The sequence below is a fragment of the Phacochoerus africanus genome, chromosome 2 (assembly GCF_016906955.1).
Source record: "Phacochoerus africanus isolate WHEZ1 chromosome 2, ROS_Pafr_v1, whole genome shotgun sequence".
Taxonomy (NCBI): domain Eukaryota; kingdom Metazoa; phylum Chordata; class Mammalia; order Artiodactyla; family Suidae; genus Phacochoerus; species Phacochoerus africanus.
Window position 1 is genome coordinate 129,100,801 of NC_062545.1, and position 18,256 is coordinate 129,119,056.

The 18,256-nt window shown below is 38.1% G+C and overlaps 1 protein-coding gene across 2 annotated transcripts in view; it reads right to left on the reverse strand.

Moving 5' to 3' along the window:
* GOLM2 (golgi membrane protein 2) overlaps positions 1-18,256 on the reverse strand; it is a 102,026-nt gene that overhangs the window by 35,998 nt on the left and 47,772 nt on the right. For both annotated transcript variants that reach the window (XM_047766487.1, XM_047766488.1), the window contains exons 7-8: positions 8,621-8,719; positions 6,592-6,762 (exon numbers count right to left, since the gene is read on the reverse strand). In XM_047766487.1, coding sequence (XP_047622443.1) covers positions 6,592-6,762; positions 8,621-8,719 — 270 coding nt within the window. The remainder of the gene's footprint in view (positions 1-6,591; positions 6,763-8,620; positions 8,720-18,256) is intronic.

The following is an 18,256-nucleotide window of genomic DNA, read 5'->3' on the forward strand; positions in this document are numbered from 1 at the left end:
TTGCGGGTTCGGTCCCTGCCCTTGCTCAGTGGGTTAACAATCAGGCGTTGCTGTGAGCTATGGTGTAGGTCGCAGACGCGGCTCGGATCTTGCGTTGCTGTGGCTCTGGCGTAGGCCGGTGGCTATAGCTCCAATTAGACCCCTAGCCTGGGAATCTCCATATGCTGTGGGAGCGGCCCAAGAAATAGCAAAAAGACAAAAAAATAAATAAAAATAAATAAATAAATAAATAAATAAATTCTTCTACCAGATATATATTTTTAGGCAAATATGATTTTGAAAAGGATAAAACCAAAGAAAAAACCCATAAGATTAAAAAAAAGAATAAAAATTTAAAACTACATTTGAGGACTAGCGATAGAATTTGATATACTAATAGTAAAAATCTTCTGGAATAACAGAGAAAAAATTAGTTTTTCAAAAAATTTTAAGGTAAATTCAGATTATTATAAAGCAAACCCATATATGACAGTGAAACTGAGCAGCAGGACCCTGTGCAGCCCTCCTGAGTAGGAAAGCCTTTCAGCCTCCTAGATCTTCCCTGAGTTCCAAAGGGTAGATTCAAACAGTTACTAATTAGGGGAGTCAGGGAAAAAGAAACAAAGGAAAGGTAGTCAAGAAACAATAGTGCAGTGATGGGGCAGGGTCCCTGTTCCTCTTCAAGGGATTTATACAACAATCTGATACCTATCTGAGTTCTTCTACAGGAACTAAAGCCCTCACCCAGATGGAGAATGGTAACTTCAGGTTGAATATAAGCACATAGAACCAAGACTGGCTGGAACCAGAAGGCCGATAATGGAGATTCCAGGAACACTACTCTGTTACCTCATCATCAATCAGAGGAAGGTCATACACCCTATACAGTCTTCCCCACCAAATGTTGCCTATAAAAATGCTTCCCAGAAAACCACCTGAGAGTTCAGATTGTTTTGAGCATGAGCTGCCCATTCTCTTTGCTTGGCATTGCAATAAACCTTTCTCTGCTTCAAACTCCAAACGCGGTTTGTTCGGCCTCTATATGCGTTCACATGAACTTGAGTTCAACAACAATACTGTGATTTTTTTTCTTTCTTCTTCTCCCCCCCCCCTTTTTTTTCTGGCCCACCCCCAAGGCAAATGGAGTTGCTGGGCCAGGGATCAGATCTGAGCCACAGTTGCAACCTACACCACAGCTGCAGCAACAACTTTAACCCACTGAGCTGGGGTGGGGATCAAACTTGTGTCCTGGTGCTACAGAGATGCTGATGATCCCATTGTGCCACAGCAGGAACTCCAATATTGTGATTTATAATAAGAAATATATAGGAGTTCCCATTATGGCTCAGCAGTAACAAACCCAACTAGTAGGATTCAGATCCGATCTCTGGCCTTGCTCAATGGGTTAAAGGATCCATGTTGTGGCTGTGGGACTACAGCTCTTATTCAACCACTAGCTTGGGAACTTCCATATGCTGTGGCAAAATAATGTCATTTGCAGCAACATGGATGGAACTAGAGACTCTCATACTAAGTGAAGTGCCAGAAAGAGAAAGACAAATACCATATGATATCACTTATATCTGGAATCAAATATATGGCACAAATGAACCTTTCTATAGAAAAGAAACAAAACTTGGAGAACAGACTTGCGCTTGCTGAAGGGGAGGGAGTGGGATGGACTGGGAGTCTGGGGTTAGCAGATGCAAACTATTGCATTTGGAGTGAATAAGCAATGAGATCCTGCGGAAGAGCACAGGGAACTATATCTAGTCACTTATGATAATGTGAGAAAAAGAATGTGTGTATATATATATTTTTTTATATATTTTTTCTGTTAGAAATAAACCAACAGATTCTAAAATTCACATGGAATTGTAAGAGATCCCAAATAGTCAAAATAATCTTATAATGGAGGACAAAACTGGAGGACTCACACTTTCCAATTTCCAAATTCACTACAACATTAATCAAAACACTGTTGTACTGGCATCTGGTCTGAACAGAATAGAACTGAGAATCCAGAATAAACCCAAAAATGTACGGTCAATTAATTGCTGACAAGAACGCCAACACTGTTCAATGGAGGAGAGAAGGTTTCTTCAACAAACAGTGCTGAGACAACCAAATACAGATCTTTGCCTCATACCATATATAAAACATTAACTTAAAACAGATAAAAGATCTACATAGAAGAACTAAAACTGGAGTTCCCTTGGAGCAAGCAGTTAGGGATTTGGCATTAACACTGCACCGGCTAAGGTCACTACTGTGATGTGGGTTTAATCCCTGACCTTCCACATGCTGTGGGTGTAGACAAAAGAAAAACAAAAGAGCTAAAACTACAATTGTAATTACTACTTTGCAACATATACAAATGTTGAATTGGTATGTTGTACACCTGAAACTAATATAATGTTGTAGGTCAATTATACCTCAATTTTTGAAAAAGAGCTAAAACTATAAAATTCTTAAAAGAAAACATGACATTTGACTTGGCAAAGGTTTCTTAGATAATGACACCAAAAGCATGAACAAAAGAAAAAACAGATAAATTTGACTTCATCAAAATTAAAACCTTTATGCATCACAGAACACTATCAAAGAGTAAAAAGACAACAACAGAATGGACAGAAAATAACTGCAAATCATAAATTTGATAAGGGTCTAGTATCCAGAATATATAAATAATGCTTAAAACTCAACAACAAACAACTCAATTTTAAAACAGGCAAAGGACTTCAATAGGCATTTCTGCAAAGATATACAAAAGGCCAACTAGTACATGAAAAGATGCTCAATGGCATTAGTCATTAGGGAAATGCAAATGAAAATCACAGTGAGATACACACAGGCACTAGGAGGTCAATAGTAAAAACAACAACAATGGAGGGTTCCCACTGTGGCTCAGTGGGTTAAGAACCCAACTAGTATCCATGAGGATGTGGGTTCAATCCCTGGCCTCACTCAGTGGGGCTGTGAGCTGCAGTGGAGGTCACAGATGTGGCTTGGATCTGGCCACTGCAGCTCCAATCCGACCCCTAGCCTGGGGACTTACAAATGCCACAAGTGCAGCCCTAAAAAAAATAAATAAATAAAAACAAAAAACCCAATAACAATGGAAAACATTAAGTGTTGACAAGGATGTGGAAAAACTGGAACTCTCAAGCATTGCTGATGGAATCACAAAATGGTGCAGCTGCTGTGGAAAACAGTTTGGCAGTTCCTTATAAAGCTCAACATAGAATTACCATATGACCCAGAAATTCTACATCTAGGTATATACTTAACTGAAAACAGATGTTCAACAAAAGCTTGTAAAATTCATAGCAGGACTATTCACAATAGCCAACATGTGGAAACAATTTGAATGTCCCTCTATGGATGAATAAATAAAGCGTATTTATATAATTGAATATTATCCAGCCATAAAAGGAATAAAGTACTGATACCTGCTACAATATGGCTGAAGCTTGAAAATGTTATGCTAAATACAAGAACCCAGATACAAAAGTCTACACTGTATGGTTTCATTTACATAAAATATCCAGAAGAGGTGAATTCACAGTCAGAAAGCAGATTAGTCATTGCCAGGGTAAGAAAAAAATGGGAAGTGATGAATTGTGTACTTTGGTGAATTTTATATGTATTTTACCAAAATTTTTAAATTATTTTAAATTAAAAAAACCCTTTCACATGATAAAATATAACAAAGTCTCATATCACAAAAGGCAACAGAAAAGGAAAGCTGTGGAAAATGTAACTTAGAAATGTTAGCACCTGAATTATTTACACAGATATAACACAAAGATATAGGATCGATTTTCAAAGTTATCAGGCTCAGTGGTCAAAACTGATGCACAGAATATATACCAAGATATAATTACAGTAAAATTCCTTACATAAAAATGGACAGGCCAACAGAAAGTACATGTCTATTAAAACATCTTTAAGGAATCGTTATACTCTAAATCTTTAAAACAGTAAAACAGTTACAAAGCAAATATGGCCATGCCATTGAGAAATAAGTAAATTTAAATATCTCTATGACAGACTGTCCTAGAGAATAATCTGACAATATGTAACAGGAGCTACTAAGTTAATGAAGTGCTTTGACCTAGTAAATTCAGTTAGAGGACTATACTTTAAAAGGAACATCCAAAGTAGGAGTAACAGGAAATAATTTGAAAGAAAGTCATGACAGCTAACATGAGAAAATATAAAATAATTTAAATAATCAATTAAAAAGTAGAGCTAAATAAACTGCTATTATTGCTTAAACACAATGGAATATATGCATATGCCTCTGTGTACACATATATACACATTTTTAAATGACAATTACGTAACTATTGGATAGGTTAAAATCCATGTAAGAAATAACATCAAAGTCAGTCACACAATAGTGCTCACACTGATTTCAACTCTCTCTCTCTATATATATATTGAAAAGAATTTGGAGTAAGTTTTTTTTTTGTCTTTTGTCTTTTGTTGTTGTTGCTATTTCTTGGGCCGCTCCCGCGGCATATGGAGGTTCCCAGGCTAGGGGTTGAATCGGAGCTGTAGCCTCTGGCCTACGCCAGACCAACAGCAACGCTGGATCCGAGCTGCGTCTGCAACCTACACCACAGCTCACGGCAACGCCAGATCATTAACCCACTGAGCAAGGGCAGGGACCGAACCCGCAACCTTATGGTTCCTAGTGGGATTCGTTAACCACTGCGCCACGACGGGAACTCCTGGAGTGAGATTTTAAAATTCATAGGTTTTTTTTTTTTTAATGGATGCACCCACAGCATAAGGAAGTTCCTGGGCCAAAGACTGAACTCAAGCCTAGCTACGACTTACACTAAAGCTAAAGCAATGCTGAATCCTTTAACCCAACATGCAGGGCCCAGGGTCCAACCTGTACCTCCAAGTGACCAGAACTGCTGCAGCTGGATTCTTAACCTATTGTGCCACACTGAGAACTCAACAGACTTTGAAAAAAATATAGGGAGTTCTCTTGTGGTGCAGCAGGTTAAGGATCCTGTGTCATCACTGCAGTGGCCTAAGTTGCTGCTGTGGTGTGGGTTCAACCCCTGGCCCAGGAACTTCCACATGCTGAGAGCATGGCCAAAAATACATAAATAAAGTATAGAAAGTAGTAATTTCCTGGTAATCATTTTCCAATCACATTTTCTCTTTCTCTCTCTCTTTTTTTTTTTGCCATGCCTGAGGCACATGGAAGTTCCTGGGCTAGGGATCAAACCTGTGCCACAGAAGTAACCTGGGCCACAGCAATGACAACACTGGTCCTTAACCTGCTGAGCCACCAGAGAATTCCTCCAATCACATTCTTTACCCAAAGATCGGTAAAAAGAGAAATAAGACAATAATTAAAATTTTAATAGAAGAAACAATTTTTATAGAATAAATTCTTAAGTGATCAAATTAAGATATTTTATCTTAGTAAGGTTATGATATCACTATAAACCTCTTTTTGTTGAGATAAAAGTTTTAAAGGAAATCCTTCAATCAGACTTGGAGGAAATATTTATTCACTGTATTTAAAATGTTAGCCACATTCTCGCAAATAAAAATATTTTTCATATAATACTTCAGTCAAGAAACACAGATATGCTTAAAAATATCAAAGAAGGAAAGTCAACTAAATGTACACAAACTGTATATTCATATAGATGTATAAATATGAATAACTATCATAAAACCAATAAAAATACCTTGAATAAATTAAAAATGTAATACTGTGCAGTTCTCACTGTACAAAGAACCCATGTACATATTACTGCTTAAACACTGCTTTGAACAGTTGTTGCCATAGAAACCAGCATTATAAGTAAACAAAAGCAAACTGGAACTTTTAGACATTCTGTCTGTTTCAGAATTTGAAGAGAAGACTGAAAGAGCAGAACAGTGAAAAGTACAGTTTTAAGAGAGCTGACTTAAGAGACACTGTCCTGCCCCAAATTCTATTACCAAAATTTTTTCTCATACTTCCTGACAATCTACCAATTAGAGAATTATGCTGATTAATAGGTATCCTGCATTTATCAAAATCAATGCCTCTTAAACAAGAAGTCTTACTTCATAAAATAGTACTATGAATTTGTTCAATTTCTTTCACTTCTTTCCTAACACCTAAATGAAGCTGACTGCAACTGGAGGGAATGGTTTTAGAAACAGCAATAAGCCTTCTACTATGGAAGTCTCCACAGGTCTCTCTTTCTTCCAGAAACCATTTATCAAAACTCTTTATCTTCCCTCCCTAATCAAAGTTTACATTTATTACCCTAAAAAACTTATCTTTTTTTACTTTTCAAAAAACTTCTACATTCATAAGAACTAATAGCGTTGTTTTAAAATTAACTCACCTGAAATTTATTATTTAACATTGCAAACAAGAGCTTTTTAAAGTCTTCTTTAAAATCTCTATCCATTTCAAACCTGCTTTTTCTTTTAAATTTTATCATCATCATACTTTATATGTATACGGCTTTATTATACATTCATTAGAGATAGTAATAATGAAGATCTTAACTGAATCTTGTAACTAAATACATTATACTTAAAGAAATCTTTTCAGCATAATATTCATCAACTGATTCTTACTTTGCTTCAATTTATGGAAATCACCGGCTCTATCCTTGGTAGCCTGTTTTAGAATATCTGCTTGAATTCTGGGTTCATTCTCCAAGTTAGGGCCTGGAATTATATGCTGAAGAGGATTGGAAGGGTTCTGTTTTGAAGTTCTGGGGTTTCCATTGTGGTTGACATGAGAATCTATGGCATAAAAACATTAAATTAAGGTCATATTTTGCAGAAGAACTTCATAAGACCTACTTTAGGAGTTCCTGCTGTGGCACAGTGGGTTGAGAATCTGACTGCAGTGGCTTGGGTTGCTGTGGAGGCATGGGTTCAATCCTTAGCCCAGTGCAGTGAGTTAAAGGATTCAGCATTGCCATAGCTGCAGTATAGGTAGCAGCTGCAGCTTGGCTTCAAGCCCTGGCCCAGGAACTTCCATATGCCGCAGGTATGGCCATTAAAAAAAAAAAAAAGAGGCGTGCCCATCATTGTTCAGCAGAAGGGAATTTGACTAGTATCTATGAGGATACAGATTTGGTCCCTGACCTTGCTCAGTGGGTTAAGAATTCAGCATTGCCATGAGCTGTAGTGTAGGTCACAGACACAGCTCTGATATGGTGTTGCTGTGGCTGTGGCGTATGCTGGCAGCTGTAGCTCTGATTGGACCCCTATCCTGGGAACTTCCATATGCTATGGGTGCAGTCATACAAAGCAAAAAAAAGAGCAAAAAAAAAAAAAAATCTGCTTTAGAAAAGGTAAGACACACTGTTATCTGATACTGGGTAGTCAGCTAGCTTTTTTAAAAGAAGCTTTATTTTATTCCTTTAATTAAATCTTAAAACCAATGTTATTATTATTATTTTTTTTTTTTGGCTGCAACCACAGCATACAAAAGTTCCCAGGCCAGGGATCAAACCTGTGCCACAGCAGCAACCTGAACCACGGCAGTGACAATGCCAGATCCTTAACCTGCTGTGCCACAGAACTCCTGACAATGTGATTTTTAGTTGTGTGAAGTTGACTAATCATTCCCGGGTGAGTATCTTCAGTACTGACTATAAACCTATTCACCAGTGGGATATATAAGAGAAACCCAAGGATTAAGACAGCAGTGATACTTGTATCTTTTTTTCCCTCCAAATTCTATATTGCTCTCAGACATCTCAGAAATCCCAAAAGGCTTTTAGAATTCCTAATCTCAAAGTTACTTTCATCTACACAGTGACATACCTGTTAACTCTTGATTCTTTCTTATTGGTATCTCCTGGATATAACTTTTCCCCATACCCCCTTTTTTCTTCATCAAAGCCTTGATACAGATCTTTATTACAATTAATGTTAATCATACCAATTCTCATTTTAAGGGAACATATTTGTAAAATTGAGTAGGTATGTAGTAGAAAACAAACAGATAAGTGTGGCAAAGGGAGTTTAATATGGGTGGATCTCTTAATTTATTGAAGATCCCTGTGAGATAAATCTGAACATATTTTGAAGAAGGTAAATACATATACACTGATCATGAAGAAAGGGAATATAGTCCAGAACAGCAGAACAAATAATTCTGCTCTTAATAACCCATTAGACAGAGTACATTTTTAAATTATTTCTCTGCATTTTATCGGTCATTTGATAATATTTAATATTAACTAGAAGAATAAATGCTACTTCACTGTGTTGCTAAATTACCTGTTTTATTCACTACATAACAATACATGACTAGTAGGAGTTCCTGTCATGGCACAGTGGAAACAAATCCGACTAAGAACCATGAGGTTGCGGGTTTGATCCCTGGCCTTGCTCAGTGGGTTAAGGATCTGGCGTTGCTATGAGCTGTGGTGTAGATCGCAGACTCGGCTCAGATCTGGTGTTGCTGTGGCTGTGGTGTAGGCTGGCAGCTACAGCTCCAATTAGACCCCTAGCCTGGGAACCTTCATATGCCTCGGGTGTGGCCCTAAAAAAGACAAAAAAAACCCAAACAAACAAACAAACAAAAAACAATACATGACTAGTAAACTGATTTTCAAATGGAATTATAAGAATAAAACTTCAATACCTTGAACTATATTTGGGGACAGAGGCTGTCCAGTTGGAAGATGGGATATTGCTTGATGACTTTCATATTGAGAAAAGGAAACAGGGGGTTTCTTTAAACCTAAAAGAAAAAAATAGATAATATTATTCCCAGTGATATTATGATTTCTAAAAACCAAGCACCATGAATCAATATTTACATTGCACTAATCCTACTTTCTTCTTCTAATTTTGTAATCCTTACATTGGAAAATTAACTAATTAATTTATGGTTATTAATTGGTACATTGCACTGTTCACACATTTTGGTAATCAATAAATCTGACAGGAATACAAGAATCTGACAGAATACAAGACAGGAATTCTGTCTTATTCACCATTATATCCCCAACACCTAGAATAGTGCCTAGCATATAACAGGAGCTCAACTAAAATTTGATGAATGAATAAATAAATCTTTTCAGATACAATGAGACCTTTTTATAAAGATAATATAAATAAAAACTGACATTTACAAATTAGGTAAAGCTATGAGAATATGCTAGTCTAAGGTTCTCAGATTTTAAGCAAAAACTAAATATTTTTGAAGAGGGAAATTTTGACTTTTGCACAAAGGACTTTACTAGCAAAGATTTTTTTTCTCCCTTAAGGAATAGAGGCAACAGGGAAAGATATCATTTTTTACTTACTCCACTGCAACCTTGGGCTGCTTAATGTGATACAAAGGCAGAGAGCAAAGAAGGTAACTAGAGAGAGGGAAATAGATGAAGAGGAAAAAAAAATAGCCCATTTATAAGATACACTTTGTGGTACATTTTATTCCTCTAAAACTTTGGTGTGGCAGACACGATGCTTTGTTACCCTATTTCATTGTATTTTTCCTGGGTACACAAGAAGATCAGCCTTCCTTAGAGTAATGGGCCAGAAAACTGGGTTCTGACCATGAGGTGTAAGTGAAACTGAATGTGCCATTTCAAAGTAGGCCAATAAAATTTTCTATGCAAATCACCTATAGTCTCTCTTCCCTCTGCCACAACTTAAGAGGCTACATATGAAGGTGGCCGCATCAAATAAAGTAAGAGGAAACTGCTTGGAGGAGAGCTGTGAAGAGTCATCCAACCTCCATCAGACTGTAATGTGAACAATAAATGAAACTTAGTTGCTTTACACAACTGCAATTTGTGCATTATTTGTTAATACATCACAGCTTCATCAATCCTAGCTGGTATACCTGAGTTATTTTTATAATCCTCAAAGTTTATACTTCAATGACTCTATTTCATTTATTATTATACAGATTTCTAAACTTCAGGACCCTTACTCTAAGAAAGAAACCTACTCAAATTTACAGAAAGATGAGGTTTTCTATATCTCACTGTGTTCCCATTTCCTTGCTCCTATTGCCAGATGCAATATCCAGCACCCACCTCTGCACATAAGACAGGTAAATAACACCAATTAGCTAATGTCTTGAAAGGTCAGTACTTTACCAGGTTTAACAATACAATTTTGACTTGCTAACAGGTTCAGCATCTGGTAGGTAAATTAGAAAGAGAAGTCAGTCCTAGTCTACAAATGTGTTAACTTGTTGGACCCTAGCTGGCTCTATTATAAACCAGAAGAGAGAGCATCAACAAGAAGTGACCACACACGTTTTTTTTTAACTGAAGTATAAATGATTTACAATGTTGTGTTAATTTCTGTTATACAGCAAAATGATTCAGTTATACATACCTTTTTAATATTCTTTCCCATTATGGTTTATCTCAGGATACTGAATATATAGTTCCCTGTGCTATAGTAGGACCTTGTTGTCTATCCATTTTACATGTAATAGTTTGCATCTACTAACCCTAAACCCAGTCCATCCCAACCCATCCACACCCTTGACAACCACGAGTCAGTTCTCTATGTGTGTAAACCTGTTTCCGTTTCATAAATAAGTTTATTTGTATTATATTTTAGATTCCACATATAAGTGATATCCTAAGGTATTTGTCTCTCTCTTTATGACTTATGGATCATACATGTTCTTAGCTTTATTAAATAATGCCTTTTTCCCAAGAACAAGGTGATTAGAGGCAACACTATGCAAATTTAGATAGGAAGAAAAACATGGATTAAAAGAGCCTTTATAAAACACCCAGAAGAGGGAGTTAGCTTGTGGCACAGCCTGCATTCTCACTGATGTGGCACAAGTTCAGTTCCTGGCCCGAGAACTTCCACATGCCGAGGATACAGGCAAAAACAAAAAATTAATTAATGAATTAATTAAATAAAATAATTTAAAAAATCACCCAGAAGATTCAGTACTGGTATATAGGCATATCGCCTGATATTGCAGGTTTGGTTCCAGATCACTATAATAAAGCAAGTATTGCAATAAAGCGAGTCACACACATTTTTTTGGTTTCCCAGGCCATATAAAAGTTATGTTTACACTCTTCAGTAGTCTATTAAGTGTACAATAGTAATGTCTTAAAAACGTACAAACCTTAACTTAAAAATACTTCATTGCTAAAAAATGCTAACCATTACCTGAACCTTTAGCAAGTCATAATCTTTTGCTGGTGGAAAGTTGGAAATACTGTTAAGAATTACCAAAATATGAGATAAGGAAATGCTCACATGAAACGAGGAAATGCTGTTGGGAAAATGGCACTGATTTGCTTGACACAGGGGTGCCACAATCCTTCAATGTATAAAAAAATAGTCTGTGAAGTGCAATAAAGCTAAGCACAATAAAACACACTATGTCTGTAGTAGAAACCATACACTTATTCCTCAGCATCTGTAGGGACTGGTTTCAGGACACCTCCACCTTCATGCTCAAGCTCCTTAGCCCTCCTTATCCACATTTCTGCATCTGAGGATTCAAACAACTGTGCAGTGTAAAGGTAGTACACAATCCATGGCTAATTGATTCCACTGATAAGGAACTGGAGAACACGACTGTGGTAATATGGAACCTAATAAATTTGACACGAATTAATACATTTCTATAGGAGTTCCCGTTGTGGCTCCGTGCTTAGCGAATCCGACTAGGAACTATGAAGTTGCGGGTTTGATCCCTGGCCTTGCTCAGTGGGTTAAGGATCCGGCGTTGCTGTGAGCTGTGGTGTTGCAGACGCGGCTGCAGATCCAGCGTTGCTGTGGCTCTGGCGGCGGCCGGCGGCTACAGCTCCGATTCGACCCCTAGCCTGGGAATCTCCATATGCTGTGAGAGCAGCCCAAGAAATGGGGGAAAAAAAATTTTTTTCTATAAAAATTTAGAAAAATAGAGATGCACAAAGGAGTTTAAATTGAGCTGTAATTCCACTGCTTAAAGATAACCACTGCTAGGAGTTCCCGTCATGGCGCAGTGGTTAACGAATCTGACTAGGAACCATAAGGTTGCGGGTTCAGTCCCTGCCCTTGCTCAGTGGGTTAAGGATCCGGCATTGCCGTGAGCTGTGGTGTAGGTTGCAGACGCAGCTCGGATCCTGCGTTGCTGTGGCTCTGGTGTAGGCCAGTGGCTAAAGCTCTGATTTGACCCCTAGCCCGGGAATCTCCATATGCCGCAGGAGCGGCCCAAGAAATAGTAAAAAGACAAAAAAAAAAAAAAGATAACCACTGCTACCATTTTATCTCTGTTTTTTTTTTCTGTACATTATAGTATAACTTAAAAATTAGGAAACCATCATATATACTATTTTATAATCTAATTTTTTATTTTATACATATTTCTCTATACCATTCCATTTTCTTCTACAAAATTCCTAAATGGTAGTACTTAATCAAAGTTTCCAATTTAATAGGTTTGACTAGAAAGATCTGGGTAAAGAATTGCCACCAGGACTTTAAAGATCCATAAACTCCAGCAGCTAAGCCAGTTGGTAGATAGACTTTTACTACTTAGGAAAAAGTAATGGGTGTTCCGTAAACACTTTGGTTTCTACACTTTTACTTTGATTTTTTATTTACTTTCCTTGAAAAGTCCCTTTAAGAAAAACTCTCGGAGTTCTCTCATGGCGCAGCAGGTTAAGGATCCAGCACCGTCAGTGCAGTGGCTCTGTTCAGTGCTGTGTCGAGGGTTCAATTCCTGGCCCCTGAACTTCCATATGACATGGGTGTGGCCAAAAAAAGAAGAATTTTTTTAAAAGGAATAAAAAGAAAAAAATCCAGCCTTGTTTTTGTTGACCTAAGGGGAAAGGTGATTTATTTATACCCAGGAAAAAATAGAGGCTTTCCCAAAAGCCAGAATTAATAGTTACAAGTTAGTGGTACCAAAACAACTGAAGAGCTAGAAAACTACTAGTGGAGTTGAAGATAATTAAGAGTGCTAATCCCGATCTCCAATTTTGTATAGGGTTCTTACAACTTTTTTTCTATACACATATAATTATCTAATGTTCCCTCCACAAAAATGAGATTATAGTGATTATACTATATTTGCTTTCTTGCAACTAGCTTTTTTCATTAAAAAAACCTCATATATATATTTTTTTCTTTTTTCTTTTTAGGGCTGCACCTGTGGCACATGGAAGTTTCCTGGCTAGGGGTCAGATCGGAGCTGCAGCTGCCAGCCTATGCCGTAGTCACAGCAATGATGGATCCGAGCCGTGTCTATGACCTATGCCACAGCTCATGGCAACGCTGGATCCTTAACTCACTGAGCAAGGCCAGGGACTACACCCACATCTTTATGGATACTAGTCAGGTTCTTAATCCACTGAGTTCCACAATAGGAACTCCAAGATATATTTATATGTTAATATAGCTCAACATCATCTTTTTTTTTTTTTTGGTCTTTTTGCCTTTTCTAGGGCTGCTCTTGCAGCATATGGAGGTTCCCAGGCTAGGGGTCTAATCAGAGCCGTAGCCACCAGCCTGCGCCAGAGCAACACGGGATCTGAGCCACGTCTGCAACTTACACCACAGCTCACGGCAACGCCGGATCCTTAACCCACTGAGCAAAGCCAGGGATCGAACCCACAACCTCATGGTTCCTAGTCAGATTCGTTAACCACTGCGCCACAACGGGAACTCCAACATCATCATTTTTAATGACTACATATACATATACATTCTATGGACACAACAAATTTAATGAACTAATAAGCCTATCTATAACATTTACATGGTTTCCAATTTGTCATTATAATTTTATGATGAGCATTCTTGTAAGTACATGAAAGTAAATTCTCAGGCATGTACTAAGCACTAGGTCAATGACTACATGTATTTAAACAAATTAAGGAAAACTAAATAAATGTGAGTTGGAAGACAACAAAAGTATGGGAAAAAAATCAGACACCAAAAAGACTGCAAACGATTACATATGATATTAAAGTTATGATATATATTATGATACATTTTACCTAGGTCTTCTCCATTGAGGACCACTGAGAGCCATGGGAAAATATACAAGTCAACAGAGAATAGCACTGCTGCTCTCATATAATATCAATAATAACTAGGCTGCTAGAATACATATCATTGATTAAGCTAGTATTAAAGAAAATTATCAAAGACAAAGTGACAAAACCTATTTATCATGAAACAAAGGATGCAAAGCCATTAGGGTACATAGCTTTTATCCTACCACTATGATACTGGGTTTGCATTTTTTTATAAAGGAGAGCTTTCAATATGGAAATTCAATCATTCTACAATATTTATCAAGTGTCTACCATATACTAAGCGCTATTCTAAAAAGCTACTGATTTAGCAGTACCCAAAACAGACCAAGTTTATTGGATAGATCACAATAAGTAAATTTAAAAGTATGTATAGAATATAAATTTCGGAGTGAAAAATGCTATACGTGAATTAAAAGGAGGCGTGATAGAGTAGCAGGAGTTTCTATTTTAGATAGTTTGGCCAGGGGAGGCATATTTGAGCAGAGGTATGAGTGAAACGTGAAGGAAGAACACTGAGGCAGAGACCAGCAAGCACAAACAAAGGCCTTGTGACAAAAGCAGGCACAACATATCTGAGAAAGGTAAAGAAAGCAGTGAGGGGAAAGTGGTAGAAATGAAGTCAGAGGGGAAAGAAGGGGCCATATTAAAGTCAATGAACAATAAGACACTTTAGGCACAGTAGTTAGCGGGCTGGCAAGGGGCTGAGGGCTGGGACTAAACTCATAACTCCTAAGGAAGCAATAATAATACTAATTATAGTAATAGTACCTCCCACTTTCTAAATACTTAGTATGAACCAGACATTAGTCTCATGTCACTCTCAAATCTATCTTAGATAGATTTCCTTTCACAGAAGAGGAAACTGAAATTCATGATAGTAGAGATGAGACACCCCTCTTATGTGACTTCAAGTTTTTTGGTTTTTTTGCTTTTTATGGCTGCACCCATGGCATATGGAGGTTCCCAGGCTAGGGATCCAATCGGCGACAACCACAAGCCCACAACTGGCCACAGCCATGCAGGACCTGAGCTGAGTCTGTGACCTACACCACAGCTCACAGCAACGCCGGATCCTTAACCCACTGAGTAAGGCCAGGGATCAAACCTACAACCTCACGGTTCCTAGTCAGATTCGTTTCCACTGCGCCACGACGGGAACTCCGTGACTTAAAGTTTTTAATAGTCATTTCTGGAGAACCTGGCTGTTACAGTTACAAAAAGTGATAAGTTTAGGGTTAATCCTCCTTGACTTCTCTATTAGCCCTCAGTTGCAGCCTCTACCCTATATGCCAAAAAAGAACTGTCCTTGCTTTTCACTCTTATTTTCTTATTTCAATGGCAGGGCTACAATCTTAAAAATGTTCACACTCCCAGTTTCCTAATCCAGAAGAAGGAACATGGACTTGTAAGAAGTGGTGCTCAAATCTGAGAGAAGTTAAGTTGTACAGATACCATCCCCAGACGAACTGAATATGGGGATAGTACCTAGGTATCTGTATTTATTAAAAGCTCCAAAGGTGGTTCTATTGCACAGCCGAGAGAATAAAAGCTAGAATAAAGAGCATGGGCTTTGGAGTTAGACCAGGGCTCAAATCATGGCTCTGTAATTTGCTAACTGTATGACTTAAGTGCCTAATTTCTTTTTCTTTTAATTAATGAATTTTATTATATTTAGTCGTACAATGATCATCACAACCAAATTTTGTAGCATTTCCAGCGGAAACCCTCAGTGCACCCCCCCCATTCCCAAACCTGTCTCATTTGGAAACCGTAAGTTTTTCAAAGTCTGTGAATCAGGAGTTCCCGTCATGGCGCAGTGGTTAACGAATCCGACTAGGAACCATGAAGTTGCAGGTTCGGTCCCTGCCCTTGCTCAGTGGGTTGACGATCCGGCGTTGCCGTGAGCTGGGGTATAGGTCGCAGACGCGGCTCGGATCCCGAGTTGCTGTGGCTGTGGTGTAGGCCGGTGGCTACAGCTTCGATTGGACCCTTAGCCTGGGAACCTCCATATGCCGTGGGAGCGGCCCAAGAAATAGCAAAAAGACAAAAAAAAAAAAAAAGTCTGTGAATCAGTATCTGCTCTGCAAAGAAGTTCATTATGTCTTTTATTTAGATTCCACATGTAAGTGATAGCATTTGATGTTGGTGTCTCGTCTGACTGACTTCACTTAGAATGATAATTTTTAGGTCCATCCATGTTGCTGCAAATGCCCTTACTTCTTCCCTTTTAATGGCTGAGTAATATTCCATTGTGTATATGTACCACATCTTCTTTATCTGTTCCTCTCTTTTTCTTTTTTGGCTGTGCCATGGCATATCACATGAAAATTTCCAGGGCAGGGATTGAACCCTCACCTCAGCAGTGACCCAGCTGCTGCAGAGACAATGCCAGATCCTTTACCTGCTACACCACAAGGGAACTCCAGTGCTTAATTTCTGAAGACTTGGCCTTCATCCATTTGCCTTGAATGATCAATCTGGGGATAAGAATATCTGCTAATGGATTATGACAAAAACCTAGCAAATACCAGGTTTTAAACATATTCTAAACATTTAGAGTAGTTAAAGTTAAGTATTTATCCTTAGAGTGAAAAATAATCAGATTCAGGTTGAGGAAACAAAAACGTGAATGTGAAACTACCAGCTCCAATCAATTTATTGAGCCTCCTGATGATATTTGCTTGTTTGACAACCTATTTTGATTCCTTTTTTCTTAATCATAGCTAATATAAATTATGATCCCATAAAATATGACAGGAAAGAAATATTTTTCAATTATAAAACCAAAGTATCATTAGAACTGTATGTACCTTTAGTAGCAGTTTTCAGGAATATGTACAGTTTGATATCATACTAGTATAAGCGTTTTTTTCCTACAACAAATAATGTCCTATTCTACATAATGTGTGTGTGTGTTTCTTTTTTGGCCACACCATGGCATCCGGAAGTTCCTAGGCCAGGGATCGAATCGAAGCCGGAGCTGTGACCTGCACCACAGCCACAACACTGTTCACTTAACCACTGTGTCACAGTGGGAACTCCTAATTTGTTTTTTCTGTAAAAAAACAGATCTCTTTAAAAACTTGTTCTTAAAGGGCTACATAGTGAATATTTTAGGCTTGTGGGCCATACTCAACTCTACTCTTCTAACACAAAGGCAGTCATCAACAATATGAGCATAATAATGTTTCAATAAAACTATCTATTAAAACAGGCAACCAAGGTGTAGTTTGCCAATTTTTGTCTTATAAGATGCCTAAGAGGAGTTCCCGTCGTGGCGCAGTGGTTAATGAATCCGACTAGGAACCATGAGGTTGCAGGTTCAATCCCTGGCCTTGCTCAGTGGGTTAAGGATCCGGCATTTCCCTGAGCTGTGGTGTAGGTTGCAGACTCAGCTTGGATCCTGAATTGCTGTGGCTCTGGCGTAGGCCAGCAGCTACAGCTCCGATTTGACCCCTAGCCTGGGACCCTCCATATGCTGAGGGTGTGGCCCTAAAAAAAGACCAAAAAAAAATCATAATAATAACAATGGCAGCTAAGATTTATACAGTACTGGCTATGTGCCAGGCACTATTCTTGGTGCTTTACATTTAAACCTCACATCCACCCTATGAGGATTATTATCCTATTGTTATTATTATTATCCTATTTCATAGATAAGGATAAGGGCAAATAAATGGTAATATGTTTCTTAAAATATAGAGCCAAGGATTTGAATCCAGGCAATTTGACTCAGAGACCACTGCCCCACCACTAAGGATATTCTGATAATTCAACTATACACATTTACTGGAACCTTGCCACATGCAAGGCATGATCATACTGGGAGCTCAAGATACAAAGATACAACATGGCTTTCCTTTGTGTTTGCATCTGACTGGCTATACAGCTCAAAGTTTGCTTTCACCAGAGACTATATCAAAATAATCATTATACTCAAAATACATCTCTAGGAGTTTCTGTTGTAGCTCAGTGGAAACAAACCCAACTAGTATCTATGAGGATGTGGGTTCAATCCCTGGCCTTGCTCAGCAGGTTAAGGATCTAGTGTTGCTGTGAGCTGTAATGCAAGTTGCAGACATGGCTCAGATGTGGCATTGTTGTGGCTATGGCTGTGGCTGGCAGCTGTAGCTACGATTAGACTCCTAGTCTGGGAACCTCCATATGCTGCAGGTGCGGACCTAAAAAATACCAAAAAACAAAACAAAACAATTCTCTAGGTAATTGAGGATAACTGTTATTGTTATGAATAATGA